General features: G+C 40.4%; 1 protein-coding gene across 1 annotated transcript in view; it reads right to left on the reverse strand.

Moving 5' to 3' along the window:
* sdk1a (sidekick cell adhesion molecule 1a) overlaps positions 1-14,922 on the reverse strand; it is a 1,749,737-nt gene that overhangs the window by 448,836 nt on the left and 1,285,979 nt on the right. Inside the window, exons 11-13 of the mRNA XM_051933783.1 lie at positions 11,903-12,070; positions 9,935-10,037; positions 9,646-9,819 (exon numbers count right to left, since the gene is read on the reverse strand). Coding sequence (XP_051789743.1) covers positions 9,646-9,819; positions 9,935-10,037; positions 11,903-12,070 — 445 coding nt within the window. The remainder of the gene's footprint in view (positions 1-9,645; positions 9,820-9,934; positions 10,038-11,902; positions 12,071-14,922) is intronic.

Here is a 14,922-nt window from a genome sequence, read left to right on the forward strand (position 1 = left end):
GAAAAAGTTAAAGGATATGAAAGTAGGAAAATTAGAAAATATAAAAAAAGAAAGTAAAGATCGCAGTAGCGCAAACTAACAAACTGCCTCATTTAACTATGCACCAGTCTAACTTTGGTTTTGCACAATAATTACTACACTATTGCACCTTAACACTTAATTCTACTTTATTCACATAATTTTACTTATTTATTATGTTCTACTATACTGTTATCTTTCAATCTATGACTTTTTGTTAATCTAACTGATATTCTTCTAACTTTGCACAGTTTTTGATAAGCGGATCAGGATGCATTTCACTGCGTGTTGTCCTGTATAACTATGCATGTGACAAATAAAGAATCTTGAGAATTTCAAAAACGGAGTTTACTGCACATGCATTTATTGGTTACTTTGTTCATGTATATATATTTATCTGTCTGCTTATTTAAAAAGCTACATTTACCCCAGGAGTCAGAAATGTTCTGTCTAGCCCTTGTACAAAAACCTACACAAAAGCTGGGGTATTACCTTGGTAACCCCATGTACTTTTGGAACTGTTAGAGGAAAATAGCACGACTTTACAGACGGGAGTCCAATGCAGAACTCTACTTACTTTTTTACTTTGTAAAAAATAATTATTAACTGCTGATGATGTAAATCGTTTTGTCTGTGCAGAAATTCTAAACAGAGAAACCTATCCTGACCTCATTAAAAAGATTTTTTTTTAAAAAATTTTGTTTTTACAGAAGTTCTGAAATAAAAGTAAAAATAATGAAATAGCAACAATTAAAAGAAAAAAAAAATCTTAAAAGTGTGTATCCGGAAAACCAAACACGGGGGTTGGCGAGCGAAGCGAGCAGGGGGCGAAGCCCCCTAGGTCATTAAAAAAAAACCCGCTCACATATAACATTTCACATAAAATAAGAGGTGAGCAGACTTACAGTTTAAATGTTCCTGTCTAGGTGCGGTATAGCAGTGTGTGGCACAGAAAAAGGTGGCTGATTTTTAAATAAATAATTGTGTCCTGAGTGTGCAGGCTCCAATCGGGTGCAGGTGTGTGTGAGTGCATTTTGCGGCACGGTTAATTGAGGAACTGCCTGACTGCACCACATACATGTGTGGAGATGGGTGGATCAGTCAGGCACCTAAATAATGCAGTGGAGGGAGCAACTCCTTGCACCTAGTTCGGAAGCAGAGGATTAAGGAATCTTGCACGGGACATTAGGGGGGAAGAATCGAAAAGGGAGATAGGATAAAGGAACAGAAGAAAGACAGAGAGAGGGAACAGCTTCGGTAGGTAGGACAGGATGAGCCAGCCAGTGTGTGTGAAAGACTGCACAGTTGTAGGCCCCGTGATGGACAGAATGATCTGCACTCTAGGGGTGGATCACCCCCACTGAATATTTGTTATGGAGTGGGTGCGATCAAGGTGCTGTCCTCTCTAGGGATCCAAGGTACACCAGAGTGAGTGAGAAGGAAGACGAGAGGAGAACTGACCCCGCCGTTTGTGGCGGCCATGATGAGGGTCAGGTTGGTGAGGACCGCAGTTGCTAATGTCTCCGCCAGCTGAGCGAGCGATGGGTGAGCTGGGGAGACGCTGAGATTGTTGTGCTGGGCTCCTCTAAGAGAGGATTGGAACATTAACCCAGTGCCTGTGTGGATGGTTTTATACTTGTTTTAAGTTCTGGATTTTAATCTCACAGATATTCACTGTTTTAATAGATTATTTATTTATTGGAGATTGTGCACTGCACTTTGGACACGTTGATTTAGATTGTTTTTTAATAAACGCGCTGGAACTATTTCACCTACCCGTTGCTATGTGTGTGTGTCCTCATCCGCTGGTTCATCCCTCGGGTACGCTATCAGCAGTAGTGGGGTTTAAGTGGTTCCCTGGAAGGACCTGGCAGCATGGTGCCGACCTGCACTGTCACATTAGGATATTAAATTTAACCAAATAAAACTGATAATGAATGTTTTAAGGTAAACAAGCTATAACAGCATGGCTGTACTACTGGACATGTTCACAACACTTTCAACTATAAACGCAAAAGGAGAGGAAAATGGATATATAATTGGTTTGCTTACGTGCGTCTATGTATACATGTAACTTTTGTGCATAAATGCTTACTGTATATATAAAGTAACAACTCATTTAACGAATCCTTTCACTGCGAAGTTTCGACAAAACAAAGCTAACTTCCAGCTTTTGATAAACTTGTTCAGCATCAATAAGATGATGTACTAACATCACAACGTACTGTACACTGTCACACACGTGTGATTAGGAGACAGTTTACGGCCCTGAATAAGTGTAACTCTCCTCCGCACCAAGAGTTGGCGCTGTCAAATAACACTCTCTCTCTTTCCTCCTCTGTAGACCATAAGAAGGAAGTCCAGCCTGATGCTACTGACCTCCCTTCCAGTCCCGGCGCTCCTGACTTTACTTCTTCTCAAGAATCTATACAGACACCATTTTGTTGACAAAAATCAGTTCAGTATTGAGCTCGGTCTAAAAACTCATATTTGACTCTTTTCACCTTTGTTGTGGTCTTTGTGATTTCTTCACAATACATAACAAGTGTATATTATGCACAGTGAACTGTGCCTCGACAGTTCATTATGTACACTGACATATTTATTGTTTTTTCAGCAATTTTTGCAGAGCATACAAATGTTTATATGATTAGTTTCATCATTATTTTAAGTAATAAAAAATGATTAATTTTATTTGTTTATTATGTCAAAATCATGAAAGAGAAAAGCAATTTTGTTCTAAGCAAAGTTAAAGATTATTAAGCATGCAGAGGATGAAGGAATAAAACATAATGAAGCAACATCTATGGGTTTGGCACAATCAACTCTAAGAACTATCTTAAATCACTTGGATAAAATGAAAAAGTTTACACAAAATTGTGCTGATGCGACTGCATCAAAATTAACTCATTCACAGAGTACTGTAATAAAATAATGGAGACAATGCCAAGTCTTTGGATTGATGATCTGTCGCAAAGACATATGCCTTTGTCTCCGGAGATGATTCAACAAAAAGCCTTAAATTTGTTTCATCATTTAAAATCAAACTGAAGAAATTACAAAAAATTATGGTGACTCATTGGTGGTTCCAAAAACTAAAAAAAAAAAAGTGTTAGAATTCACAAGTGTTAAGTTAACAGGTGAAGCCACAAGAGCTGAAATAGAATTTCCTGAAAAATTATTCGAAAAAATCCATATATGCAATTATTTAATGAGAGAAAACAAAAATCCAAACAACAATAGATACATTTTTCAAAAATTCTGTATATACTCACATATAAGTCGGGTCTTGAAACCCGAAAATCAGACCCCGACTTATACGCCCATTCAAAAATGTGACACTTAAATTTTTTGCCTCCTCCAATCTCACATCAGTTTCTCAGACACATCGAACTTTGTCACAGCAGCGCAGTTACCAATTTCTTTCACTACTTCAACGACGTTTAATTTAAAACCAGCTTAATATTTTCTTCTGATCGAACACTCCATCGTAGATAAGAGATGCTCTTATGGTAAAGGTGTATGAGGGTGTGAGATACAAAAAACAGAAATCAGTGCAAACGTTGCTTCAGAATAGTTTGGGTATTACTGTGTGGTCACGTAGACACAATAGAGACAGAGAGAGAAGTTAGGAGCACACGCTGATACAGCGCATTGCCGCACCCACATAGAACAAAAAGGGTGTGTGCTCTGTGGTTACTCTCTCAGGTGGCCGTTAGCATATCATAATCTCTTGGACCAATAGCGTGAGTTTTCCGCGTTTGACTTATAAGACCGACATTATAAAATACCAGAAATTATACAGTAAAATCAAGTCCCAACTTATCCGTGGGAGAACTTATCTGCGAGTATATACAGTAAATGTTTTTTACTTCATATAACCTTTAGTTTTTGTTCAGTGTATATATGTTTAATTTTTATAGTGTAAGAACACATCCCTTCTCTGCCCATTTTAATTTTATTTCAGAAATTGAGTTTATCATAAGAAAGTAGTTTATTGAAATGTATCAACTTCATTAAGCGAGGTATTACTGTATACCTGTATGTTGATGCCAACATAGGTCATACTGAATTAAATAACATATTTAAGCAGAAAACACTTCCTTATCACAATATTTTTGTCTTCATTCAGTATTCATTTTCTTTGATTTTCTCTATCAAGAACTTACCTTTTGCTGACCAAGTCACTTTAAACCAGGGGTCCCCAACTCCAGTCCTGGAGGGCCCCAGTGGTTGCAGGTTTTCATTCTAACCCTTTTCTTAATTACTGACCTGTTTTTGCTGCTAATTAACTTCTTTTGAATTATTTTTAATTGACTTGCTCTTGAAGACTCAGACCCCTTAATTATTTCTTTTTCCTTTATTAGCAGCCAAACAATAATGAGATACAAAATGTGTGAAAACATGACCAGCAAACTATGACCATCATACACTACCTGAAAAGAAACAAAGGTGAAGGACTCAAGAATGTTGATCTGTCTCAGGTTCCCAAAACATTTTAATGGTGCTCTTAGAAAAGAGAAAATCAACAATTTCAGAAATGTCTGCTATTGCACAATGAGAGCAGAAACAAACCATGGAATTAAAGAACGAGTTTAATTAACAAAAAGAATCAATGCCTAATTAAGCAATTGGCTGGAGTGAAACTGGTTACAGTTTGAGGCCCTGACTTAGTTGGTCTTCTGTTGGCTCACTCACTTCACATTTCATTTCTCTTTCGGTGCCATTTAAGGAAAGAAATGAAGCAATTCAGAGGAAGGATGAAATTCAGGGGAACAAATCTTAAAAAACAAGACAATTAACATGAAAGGAAAAGGAGTTAATTAGCAGCAAAAAATGGTCACCAATTAAGAAAAGGGTTGGAATGAAAACCTGCAGGCACTGGGGCCCTCCAGGACCAGAGTTGGGGACGCCTGCTCTAGACCAAGTAGGCCTAGCAAATGCTTGTGCAATAACTGATGACGATAAATGTCAAAAATAAAGTTTGCAGAGTGATTGAGATGGAGGAAGTGGCATGTGTTTTTACACTCCAAAGTGTAGAATGAAAATGAATGCAGTAATATTGTTATAAACAGACATATCTGCATCACCTTTAAAATCAGTATTCTTTACGCAGGTTGTCTAAATTGGAGTTTGTGCTTTGTGTTTATTATTAACTACATATTCACTACATTCATTTCTACATGTTGCACACAGCATTGATTTCTCGATTTTGTGCTGCATATCTCTTGCACATAATGCCATCTTGGCACATCTGAATGATGGACCAAAACATAATGTCCCTGAGGTGTTCTATTGGATTGAGGTCAGGTGAGCGTAGGGCCCAGTCAATGGTATCAATTCCTTCATCCTCCAGGAACTGCTTGCATACTCTCGCCACATGAGGCTGGGCATTGTCGTGCACCAGGAAGAACCCAGGACCCATTGTGACAGCATAGAGTCTGACAATGGGTCCAAGGATTTCATCTCGATACCTAATGGCAGTCAAGGTGCCATTTCCTAGCCTGTAGAGGTCTGTGTATCCCTGCATGGATATGCCTCCCCAGACCATCACTGACCCACCACCAAACCGGTCATGATGAACGATGTTACAGGCAGCATAATGTTCTCCACAACTTCTCCAGACACTTTCACGCATGTCACATGTGCTCAGGGTGAACCTGCTCTCATCTGTGAAAAGCACAGGGCATCAGTGGTGGACCTGCCAATTCTGGTATTCTATGGAAAATGTCAATTGAACTCCACGGTGCTGGACAGTGAGCACTGGGCCCACTAGAGGACGTCGGGCCCTCAGGCTACCTTCATGATGTGTGTTTCTGATTATATGATCAGAGACATTCACACCAGTGGCCTGCTGGAGGTCATTTTGTAGGCTCTGGCAGTGATCATCCTGTTCCTCCTTGCCCAAAGGAGCAGATACCAGTCCTGCTGATGAGTTAAGGTCCTTCTACGGTCCTGTCCAACTCTCCTAGAGTAACTGCCTGTGTCCTGGAATCTCCTCCATGCCCTTGAGACTGTGCTGGGAGACACAGCAAACCTTCTGTCAATGCCACGTATTGATGTGCCATCCTGTAGAAGTTGGACTACCTGTGCAACCTCTGTAGGGTCCAGGCATCGTCTCGTGCTACCAGTAGTGACACTGACCGTAGCCAAATGCAAAACGAGTGAAACAGCAGATGAGGAGGGAAAAATGTCAGTGACCTCCACCTGTTAAACCATTCCTGTTTTGGGGGTTGACTCATTGTTGCCCCTCGAGTGCACCTGTTGTTAATTTTATTAACACCAAAGCAGTTAAAACTGATTAACAAGCCACTCTGCTACTTAACTGACCAGATCAATAGCCCAGAAGTTTTATTGACTTGATGCTATACTCGGATTAGAAAGGGTTCCTTTAATTTTTTTGAGCAGGAAATATTTAGACCAGAGGTGATAAGAAAAGGCATGGATGGTGTTTAGAGCAGAATGTGCATTTAATGGTGGGTATTTGTGCTTGACTGTGCACATTATTACGAAGGGAAAAAACCTGTCTAGGAGGGGCTGTAAGATTTCTTTTTTATTTTTTTCTCTCATATGCAACTACAGGAACCCTTCGACTTACATTCGCATTTCATTCTAGCAGTACGGGCACAAGTCAGTTTTGAGTGTATCTCGATTATTATATGGGAGAGGTCAGATATATTAATATTCAGGTACTGCTTTTTATTTAAGCATTTTAAACAAATTTAGCACCTTTGCTGTGATCATCATGGTGTTCAGCGGATGCATGTCAAGTTCTGGTCCTCAATCCATGTTGCAAGAAACTTCTCCATATATGAACTATAGATCTCTTTCGCTGCTTGATTAATATTGTAATGACCCGTGGGGCACAAGACTCGCCAGCGGCTAAGCATCATGGTCAATGGACTCCAGCCATCAGAAGGCGCTACTAAGGGTTGTGTTTTGTGCCCCTCGCAATGCTTTTCACTTAACTCCTTTTATGCTAGCTTCTCCGTGTTGTCCTGCCCCCTCAGACAGGTCCCTGCCACCTGAGGAGTGTATCCTTCTCGGGTCCGGGCACAGTTACGCTACACTCTTCTGGATTTCATTGGTGCAGATTATTTAACAGTTTCAGTAATCTTGTCCTTGTTTTTCAAAATTACCATTATCATAGAATTAGACCAGCCAAAGTTCACTGCTTTGCCACTTTCAGACTGTTTGATAAATTTTAATGTGCCTTTCATATAAATGACACACCTTTTCTTGTTGGAATTCTCCATAGAATTGTTGTGGCATTTTGGGGCCATGATACACTTGATTTCACAAAAAGTATAAGAGCTACAAAGTATGAAACACACACAGGAGACGCGAGTGAACAAGACTGGACCCAAGAAGGTAGTGTCTGATAATCTAAGAAAATGTTATGCAGTACGGTGTTCTTTTCTTTTAGTAAATACTGTAGAGAAAGTGCACATTAGGAAATAAGTATATATACATACAGTACTGTGCAAAAGTTTTAGGCAGGTGTGAAAAAATGCTGTAAACAAAGAATGCTTTCAGAAATATAAATAATGATGGTTTATTAATATCAATTTACAATATGCAAAGTGAGCGAACAAAAGAAAAATCTAAATCAAATCAATATTTGGTGTTACTACCTTTTGCCTTCAAACCAGCATTAATTCTTATAGATACACTTGCAAAAAGTCAGGGATTTTGTAGGATTATAATCAGGTGTCTGATCAACCAATTCTACCAAACAGGTGCTAATGATCATCACTGTCACACGTAGGTTGAAACACAGTCATTAACTGAAACAGAAACAGCTGTGTAGGAGGCTTCAAACTGGGTGAGGAACAGCCAAACTCTGCTACCAAGGTGAGGTTGTGGAAGACAGTTTCATGTCATGGCAAGATTGAGCACAGCAACAAGACACAAGGTAGTTATACTGCATCAGGAAGGTCTCTCCCAGACAAAAATTTCAAAGCAGACTGGAGTTTCAAGATGTGCTGTTCAAGCTCTTTTGAAGAAGCACAAAGAAACGGGCAACATTGAGGATCATAGACGCAGTGGACGGCCAAGGAAACTTAGTGCAGCAGATGAAAGACACATCAAGCTTATTACCCTTCGAAATCGGAAGATGTCCAGCAGAAACCAGTGGGACCCAGGTACACCCATCTACTGCCTAGAGAAGTCTGGCCAGAAGTAGTCTTCATGGAAGAGTTGAGGCCAAAACGCCATACCTCCAATGTGGAAACAAGGCCAAGCGACTCAAGTATGCACGAAAACATAGGAACTGGGGTGCAGAAAAATGGCAGCAGGTGCTCTGGACTGATGAGTCAAAATTTGAAATATTTGTCTGTAGCAGAAGGCAGTTTGTTCGTTGAAGGGCTGGAGAGTGGTACAATAATGAGTGTCTGCAGGCAACAGTGAAACATGGTGGAGGTTCCTTGAACGTTTGGGGCTGCATTTCTGCAAATGGAGTTGGAGATTTGGTCAGGATTAATGGTGTTCTCAATGCTGAGAAATACAGGCAGATACTTATCCATCATGCAATATCATCAGGGAGGCATATGATTGGCCCCAAATTTATTCTGCAGCAGAACAACGGCCCCAAACATACAGCCAAAGTCATTAAGAACTATCTTCAGCGTAAAGAAGAACAAGAAGTCCTGGAAGTGATGGTATGGCCCCCACAGAGGCCTGATCTCAACATCGAGTGTGTCTGGGATTACATGAAGAGACAGAAGGATGTGAGGAAGCCTACATCCACAGAAGATCTGTGGTTAGTTCTCCAAGATGTTTGGAACATCCTACCAGCCGAGTTCCTTCAAAAACTGTGTGCAAGTGTACCTAGAAGAACTGATGTTGTTTTGAAGGCAAAGGGTGGTCACACCAAATATTGATTTGATTTAGATTTCTCTTTTGTTCTTTCACGGCATTTTGTTGATTGATGAAAATAAATGATTAACACTTCCATTTTTGAAAGCATTCTTTGTTTACAGCATTTTTTTCACACCTTCCTAAAACTTTTGCACAGTACTGTATATCTGTAACATGTCTGTTTATCACAGCTGTTAATTACATATATGTACTGAATTATAAGTTAGAGTTGTATGGTATTCTTATATGGCTAGCAGAGCAATGGGTTTTATTTAGAATGCCTGTGACGCAGAAAGGGAGATAAGGCCATCAGACATATTTGATTGGATGTTAGATGGGTGCATACTACTGACCTCAGATGTACAGTAAGTACAATCAGACATTACTCAATAGAACAAAAGCCGATGGATACCTGTGTTATTTTCACTATTCCTTGTTACTCGCATTAGTATTTTCTTATGGACTTCTTGATCTTTTGCTTTCAATTATGGAATCCTACTGACTACAGCCTATACAAGTGTCCTTTGTGATGGACTGACATTTTTTCCAGAATTGGTGACTTCTTTATACCAGATGCACTAAGATATAGTTTGCCACCCCACAGAGCTGTAGAAGAAGAGGAGGGTCAGGACTGTCAATGGGGTGTTTTATCTTTGGCACATATGGAACTTACACTTCTGTTTTTATTCTTGGCAAACTACTTCCAGGAAAAGGGCTATTGATATAAAATGAATGTCCGAAAACATGTAGTTTATGTCAGATACTCACATGACCTCCAGACGTGCTGCTTTGGAGTCATTCCCACCTTGCGACAAGACCTGGCATACATAGTCCCCGATATCACCAGACCAGGTCTGGCTGATGTAGAGGGTTCCATCTTTTAAACTGATACGAGATGTGCCAGATGGATTGACAAAAGAGCCATCCTTCTTCCACACAAACCTAAAAAGATATGGTTTGGACATACCAAAATGATTGTTATGATGAAAGGGACCAAAAGATATAGATGTTTAAAAAGAACAATCTTAGGTATTTCAAAGAATGCAGACAAGTTTACCTGATGGGTACCCTAGGGTCATGAGTTGCCCCGCAGTTCAACACAGCCATTGTTCCCTTGATGACACGACTGTCTTCAGGAGCACGTGATATAAATGTACGGCCTGAAAACAGAAAGCACAAGTTAGGAAGATAAAGATTTAGATGCTCCTCAAATAAAGACAGCCAAGAGATGTGAGTGGAGTCAATTTAAGCCCTTTAGTCCACCTGATGTTAACAATATGCAGCAGAAATGTGGCTCCAGTGGTTCTCAGTGCAACACTAATCCAATTCTAACAAGATAACCTGCTCAACAACAGTGGCGTAGCTAGGAAGGGGGGGGGGGGGGGCAAGGGGGGACATCTGTCCCCAGGCACAGCATCCAGGGGGCGCGGAATTGATGTTCCCCATTACATTTTGGCAAACAGGAGGAGGCGCGAAATCTTCAGTTGTCCCCGGGCGCTGAAAACCCTAGCTACGCCTCTGGTCAACAATAATTCAGTGGAGTTGATTTAATGGAAACCACATTTGAAATTTTCTACATACAAGTGTAATTCTCTTGTGCCTTTGGCATTAGTATTAGGAAGGAATCGTCAAAGCACTGTTTGACTGTGCCAGGAGCAGTGCCAGTAAGAGTTTGGTAAGACTACATTGAATAGGAACAACAAGTTGGATGAGTAAACAAGTTGGATGATCTTGGCTCCGGCAGCCTTAACAGATTAAATTAGAACAGGAGGGCTGTGAAAAGGTGGTCCTAGTGCTGCTACTGCTGCCATTACACGACCAGTGTCACTTCTTCAGTTGGCAGTACAGTATAGTGGACAGGACATGTATGGAATTATGAGAATGAAGCAGGTTTTGCTATTGAGCAACTGCAGTTTAGCCTTGACAGCTGGCTTCATGAAGTGGTGACTCTAACATTTACATTTACATTTACATTTACATCATTTAGCAGACGCTCTTATCCAGAGCGACTTACAACAGTGCTCTGATAAGACCCATCCAAGTATTAGCTGTGTAGTGCTGACGCCGTAACAGAGTACCAGTGACAGTTCAGGCAGCTTTGAAAAAAAGACAATAAGACAAGCTCAACTGAGGTAAGAACTACCACTCAGTTCTACCAAGAACTACCACTCAGCTAATGGTATCTTCTCTTTTTCCTATAGCCCAGAGAAGATGACCAATGAGGGTGTGACATCTGGAGCAAACCCCTCCCTGTCCGCTCACTCTGCCACATAAAGTGGCAGATGATTATTGACCAGGGTCTGAGTCTCTTTGGAGCTACAAAACCCGGAGAGAAGAGAGAGCCCAAAGCACTGTTGGCTGATTTTTTATCAGCGTCTTTTCAGTTCTGCATTATGCACCTGTTTTTCTTTTACATTTCATTATAATTAAATGAGATGACCAGGATTGTACATCAACATTTCGTCCTGCTCCTGATCACTTCCTTGTCACATCCTGTTGGACGGATCTCATTGAGTTTTACATGACTAGTTAGAGTTTGAGCTTAGGAGATGGCTTTGCAGTTTTCCTAAGACATACGAGTATATGACCAAAAACCTTCCATGTAGATCTGGCCTGGCCTTAGCTGCTAAGTCTCTTTGTTTGCAGCAGGAAGGATGATTCATGATGGTTCAGAAATGAAATAAAGGACCTAACACCAGGATATCACAGCTGTTTTGCTCCTTAGGGAGACACCACATTCAGTTAGCACTTTAATTCAAGGTGTGATAAACTCAGAGAGGCAAATTTATACAGGAGAACTTATCTGTGAGACACCTTTAGATACAGGCTCTTGCTGTATTAGTGGAAAGTTAATGGGCAAACCAAACTCTCTCTGGAGGTCCTTCTCTTAAAAAATATAAACCTCAGGGAGAAAAAGAATAAGACAAAGAGGTTTCGCTTGACTTCTGTTCATGCAAAAGCCTTTAAAGGGCAGTTGAGACAAGGACACTTAGACAACACTGGTATGCATAAAATCTTTCCTTACTCCACACTGTGAGTGCTGCTGTAGCATTGATTAGTCCTGCAGAGTTGGAAGCAAAGCAGTTGTAATTGCCGGCGTCTTGAGGGAGGACTGGCTGAACCTGCAGGCCCCCTGATTCCAGTAGGATAAATCGAGGAATCTTGACCGAGCCACTGGCTAAAACCTGGTTGCCTGTAAAACAACAAAAACAGGAGCTCATTTCAAAAGGAGGTGTAGAGAGAGAAAAAAAAGTGCATCAATATAACAATGGTGATGAATACAAAAATTGCAAAGTTGGAGAAACAGGAGAAGCCTATAAGAAGCAAATGATAAGAGGCATTGGGACTGAAATGATCTCAACCTATTCTCAAACAATAAAAGGGTAAGAGGCCCGGCTTGCTGGTGTGGAGTCACTGCGTGGAATGCTGAGTGGTTTGTATGCCTCTTTTCGTAAGCAGAACTGGCTTTGGAGGTTGAACCAAATGATGAGGTTTCATGATGCAACACAGTATATTGTTTGGTATGGCAACACAGTATATTGTACCTTGCGGGGAGGGAGGGGGTTAATAATAAAAATAATGAAAAGTGATCCAGAGCTAAAATGAAATGTTTTGAAACCAGTAGAGGAGTCCATTATGGAATTGGACAGCCACATCTGATACTGTAAATAACAACCTGAGAGCAGCATGTTGGTGTTTAGTAACTGTTTCACAAAAGTTCATTTTCAGTCAGTGAATCAGATTTGTAAATAAAGGTTAAACATATTTAAATTAAATCACAGTAATAACAGCACCTCTGAGGCTATGTTCACACCATTACGTTTTCATTTAAAAATGAAGATATTAGTCTCCATTTTCTTTCATCCTGACTACCACCAAAAATGGAGACTTCTGAACGTGTCTTCCACAGCTGAAAACTTTTGAAGCTGCCTGCTCGATGTTGCAATGTGGATGGGTGAAAACGTAGACTTTAAAAAACACCGGCTGTAATCATGCTCTGAGCCCTTCACTGATTGGATCCTGCTCATTACAACTTCCCATTCCCTGATAGGTCACACTTCACAGAAGAAATTCATATTCCTACATTACAGATTTTGAAGAGTTGCTTTGCACGGTGCTTGTTGTGTTGCTTATCTTTATGCATCTAAATTGTGTATTGTAAAGTTTGAATGCTGTATGTATGCGCAAAAAGCAAATAATTTACCAGTCACTACAGCTCTGTGGCTAAATCCCATGGCCAATGCGCGCAAGCCCAGTGTAGGTGGCTGTTAACATCTTATGCATTCCAGGTCATTTTAGTATGGGAAGAGATACTTTCACAAATGATGTGAAAATGCTAAGGTTGAGTGTGTTGTGTGTACAGAGATGCTCTTCTGCATACCTCAGTTGTAATAAGTGGTTATTTGAGTTACTGCTGCCTTTCTATCAGCTGAAACCAGTCTGGCCATTCTCCTCTGACCTCTGGCATCAACAAGGCATTTTTGTTCCAGGGGACTTCTGCTCACTAGATATTTTCGCTTTTTCAGATAATTCTCTGTAAACCCTAGAGATGGTTATGCATGAAAAACCCAGTAGATCAACATTTTCTGAAATACTCATCCCAGCCTGTCTGGCATCAACAACCATGTCATATTCAAAGTCACTTAAATCACTTTTCTTCCTCATTCTGATGCTCAGTTTAAACTTCAGTAGGTCATCTTGACAATGTCTACAGGCCGAAATGCATTGCATTGCAGACATGTGATTGGCTGATTAGATATGTGCGTTAATAAGCAGTTGAACAAGTGTACCTAATAAAGTGGCCAGTGAGCACTGTAAAAGCCAATCTTAGAAAGTTAAAGTTTTGAGTTAAACTCATATTAATGTTTGCTTAATTTGAACAGAATATGATTTCTTCCATAGTCATAGACAATGGTATAGTCTTTTCCCCCTATAAGTTAGTAAGAGATAGAACCTTCTTGCTATAACTGAGAAACAGTGTGATAATAGATTCAGTAGTGTTTAGAACAGGTCCCAGTAAACAGGGACTTGAAAGATCCATTTTCAAGTTAGAAATGGGATAAGCATACAGTTTTCTGAACGTCTTGAAATGGATCAGAAATGATAAGTAAATAGTAACGATTTGAGATGTAACAAGATTAAGCTTTGAACAGAACTTTTCTTTAGAATTTTCCCTTTTTTTGCTATTTTAACTTTCTTTTTTGTGTGAACTGTTTTACTTTGGGGCGGCACGGTGGCGCAGTGGGTAGCGCTGCTGCCTCGCAGTTGGGAGACCTGGGGACCCGGGTTCGCTTCCCGGGCCCTCCCTGCGTGGAGTTTGCATGTTCTCCCCGTGTCTGCGTGGGTTTCCTCCGGGCGCTCCGGTTTCCTCCCACAGTCCAAAGACATGCTGGTTAGGTGGATTGGCGATTTTAAATTGGCCCTAGTGTGTGCTTGGTGTTTGTGTGTGTCCTGCGGTGGGTTGGTGCCCAGGATTGGTTCCTGCCTTGTGCCCTGTGTTGGCTGAGATTGGCTCCAGCAGACCCCTGTGACCCTGTGTTCGGATTCAGCGGGTTGGAAAATGGATGGATGGATGTTTTACTTTGAATTTTAACTAAACTTTTAAAAACAAAGATATCTTGTCTGTGGAATCATTTCTGCGCGTCAGGCTTTTGTTGAATCCCATTTTTGAGTTAGAGCTGCTGAACTTTGGTAACTTTGGAAAAACTCAGCTACAAGTGTACACACGGGTGTTGTAATGCACTGTTTGAAAGATGTGAGAGTTTGGACAATTGATGATTTGTTGTTAAGTGCTTGTATGGCTGTATGTGAATGGACCCAGGGAATGGCCTCCTGAACTCCAGAATTAGATTAAACAAGTTTCACAAAGTTAACATATTTATTTTCATTATGACATAGCGTAATATTCTCAAATCTGCTTAATCTAATTTAGTGTCACGGGTGACACTGAGAGATAAAAAGATTTGACATAACACCAATCCGTTGCAGGGAATTTTCTATATTACATTATTTTAAATTAGAAAAGGAATGGACTGATATTGTATC

This window comes from Erpetoichthys calabaricus, chromosome 11, assembly GCF_900747795.2.
Source record: "Erpetoichthys calabaricus chromosome 11, fErpCal1.3, whole genome shotgun sequence".
NCBI lineage: Eukaryota > Metazoa > Chordata > Cladistia > Polypteriformes > Polypteridae > Erpetoichthys > Erpetoichthys calabaricus.